General features: G+C 51.9%; 1 protein-coding gene across 1 annotated transcript; it reads right to left on the bottom strand.

The window, feature by feature from the left end:
• Window positions 1-425: 425 nt before the first annotated feature.
• LOC109736545 (peroxidase 2-like) lies at window positions 426-1,909 on the bottom strand. Its single transcript, XM_020295759.3, has 2 exons — window positions 1,574-1,909; window positions 426-1,478 (listed from the first exon to the last, which is right to left on the bottom strand). The coding sequence occupies exons 1-2, from the start codon at window positions 1,799-1,801 to the stop codon at window positions 711-713; spliced, it is 996 nt and encodes a 331-aa protein (XP_020151348.1). The 5' UTR covers window positions 1,802-1,909; the 3' UTR covers window positions 426-710.
• Between the last annotated feature and the right edge of the window lie 1,010 nt (window positions 1,910-2,919).

Raw genomic sequence — 2,919 nt, 5'->3', positions numbered from 1 at the left:
CGGCGCCACCGGACATGTGGGTGCCGGGCTCGTGGAGGCTCAGCGCCGACGCAGTCCCGGTGCCACCGCCGCTGAATATTAGCCGAATTCGTGTCTTTTTCGTCTAATTTTAGCCGAACTTCAATTCAAAAAACGGCGTCTGGGGGTGACCTGAGGCCGTGGTTGGGAACCCAACCGCCCCCACGGCCACATTAGCGCCGGCTAGCCCCCAGAATGCACTATTTCTGTTCCTGGGGGCGCCGAACGTCTGGAGATCCTCTTAGTAGCGAAACAATGTCGCCTCTCCACAAGGATGAAAATGACTGGTTTGGAGAATTCATGGAGCAGTTTGTGTGGTTTGAGAGTCGAGGGACCAAAGCGAAAAGAGTTGAGGAAACAAAACTGGACTTTTGCCACTTGTGGAAGCATCTAAAATCTTTCTTTGATCAAAATAAGTTGCGTGCATCACTTTTATTATTTCAACAAGGAACATTTATTTGCCATTAGACATGCACAACCCCATATACACGAACAATTCTGTAGCTTGGTGAGAATTCAAATAAGGAATAACCAAAGAAAAGACGACAACGATGAATGCCAAACAAAAAGTGCGCAGTGAAAGAATCGCCAACAACATGAACTCACTTGCAGGTTGAAGCAAACAATTGAGATCGAGCCATGCATGCACGTACGTGCGCAGCTGCTGCACTACGTACGTACTCCACTTAGTATTAGTGGTTGATTGCGCGGCACTTCTTCCTGATCTGGCCCTGGTAGCCGGTCTTGACCTCGATGCCGGCCATCTTCACCATGGCCTTCTCGAACTTGTCCTCCCACCACCCGGGGATTTTGGCGTTCTCCACCACCATTCTCGCCGTCTCCGCCGACGTCATGAGCGCCGCGTCGGAGGTGAAGAGCACCGTGCGCGACAACACGTTCTTGTAGTACTGCCTGTCCAGCTTGTTGGACGTCACCACGTCCTGCATCACCGTCGGGTCCTTGCCGCCCGGAGTCGCGTCGGCAGGGCACTGTCCTCTCAGGAACGCGGCGAGGCCGCCGTTGATGTCGGAGGGGGTGTTGAGGTGGTCGGAGACGAAGGACGAGCAGTGGGAACGCCCGATGGTGTGCGCGCCGGAGAGGACGACCAGGTCCTCCGTGTTGAGGCCCTTGATGACGAAGCTAGCGACAAGGTCGCTGAGGTTGGACGTCGGCGGTGCCAGGAACTTGAGCGGCTCAGAGGCGTTTGAGAAGGTGCCGTCGCGGCGGCCGGACGGCATCTGGAAGTTTACCTTGCCCCTGCTGAGGATGCAGGACGCGTCACGGGCCGCGAAGGCGACGATGTCTGCACAGGAGACGACGCCCGGGCAGGCCACCTCGAGGGCGTCCTTGATCGCGTCAATCAGCTCAAAGCCGCGTAGGGTAGGGTCGTTCGGCGGGCTGAGCTTCTCCGGCGTCGGGCTGAACGGGGTCGGGTCCAGGAGGACGGAAGCATCACAGCCCTAATCATCATCAAATCAACGAGATTAGTCAAGTCCGGGCAGGCTAATCGGTTGTATATATATGTTTGCAAATTGGTTTCTTGTAGTGCCCGTACCTCGACGAAACAGTCGTGGAAGAGCATGCGGATCATGGCGGCGCCATTGCCGGGGTTCTGGGAGATGGCCTTCTCCATGACGCCCTTGACGACGGCCTCCGCTTGGGGGCACTTGTCGTGGTAGTAGCCGATCTCCAGTGGCCAGAAAGGGCTGGCCTGGCATCCCACAGCGAGGAGCAGCAAGGCACAAGCCACCAAAACGTGTGGCTTTGCAGCAACAGCCGCCATTTCTATTTCTTCGAAGCTAGCAGCTAGCTTGCTTGACTAAGATGAAGCTATCTACCTCGATCGGTGGATATAGGAAGAGAGAAGTGTGAGAAGTTGTCGATCGGTGGAGAATGCCTTATGTTGATATACCTCGAGCAGGAAGCTATCTACTTATATAGGTGGACACTCGAGGACCTAGCTTGGCCGAGAATATATATGCACATATATGTTGGCATGTGCTTAAAATTAACAATGATTATCTTGGCTTCGTTGGAACGTTTACTACACCGGGTTGTTGCCACCGATCGTCATTGAATTCGCTGCTCCCACCGAAAACTAATCAAAGGGCGTCTTCGGTCCGTAATGATATCGTACACAAATAGTAAACAAACGGCTAGCTGTTCACTATATGAAGCGGCCATATGCATAAGCTGGAGCTAGCTATTTCGTAATAGCTAGATCGAGCAGCTGATTGATGTAGCCGGCTCCGTGTTTCTTTCTTTCCTGTTTTGTGTATACGATACAATACGATCCACCGTACCAGTGGCAGATGGGGACGTCTGTTTTTCCGGTCGTTGAGACGTCACATACGTTAATGAAAGAACGTTTCATGTGTGCTTCGTCTCTTCAACTCCGTGCTTTCTTTGAGGCCACGCGGGCGTCAACTAATAATCCCTTGGTAGCATGAAAAAAATTAGGCTTTTAGCAGGTGAGACGTATACTTACGTACGCTCCAGGAAGCGTCATAGTACACTTTAATTGCGTCATCTCTTTAACCAGTTCATTTGTCACGTCTGATCATTAGCTGGTTTTTAGTTAGCTGAGACGTTAAAGCTAAACTGTATGAGGGCTATGGCAACGCGCACATGCGAACCGGCCGACAGTTAGCGTGTGGCATACAAACTCTTTTTCACTTTCCCTGAAAATGAATGAGCTACTAATGGTGTCAACAATGTTGAAGCCACTTGTAGTCTTGTAGTAGTATTCCTCTAAATGCCAAACCAAGCAACAAGGATCCATCTCTATGCAGATTTACATATGATGTCGTCTCGGAGGCGTAATCGGCCAAACAGTACTCTGAATGCCAAATCTCAGCACTCCGAGCACATCTTCGGCCCCCAAAATGAGATCGGATGGTG

The sequence above is a fragment of the Aegilops tauschii genome, chromosome 1 (assembly GCF_002575655.3).
Source record: "Aegilops tauschii subsp. strangulata cultivar AL8/78 chromosome 1, Aet v6.0, whole genome shotgun sequence".
NCBI lineage: Eukaryota > Viridiplantae > Streptophyta > Magnoliopsida > Poales > Poaceae > Aegilops > Aegilops tauschii.
Note: the sequence above shows the minus strand (reverse complement) of the source record. Positions and strands in the feature narration are given on the sequence as shown.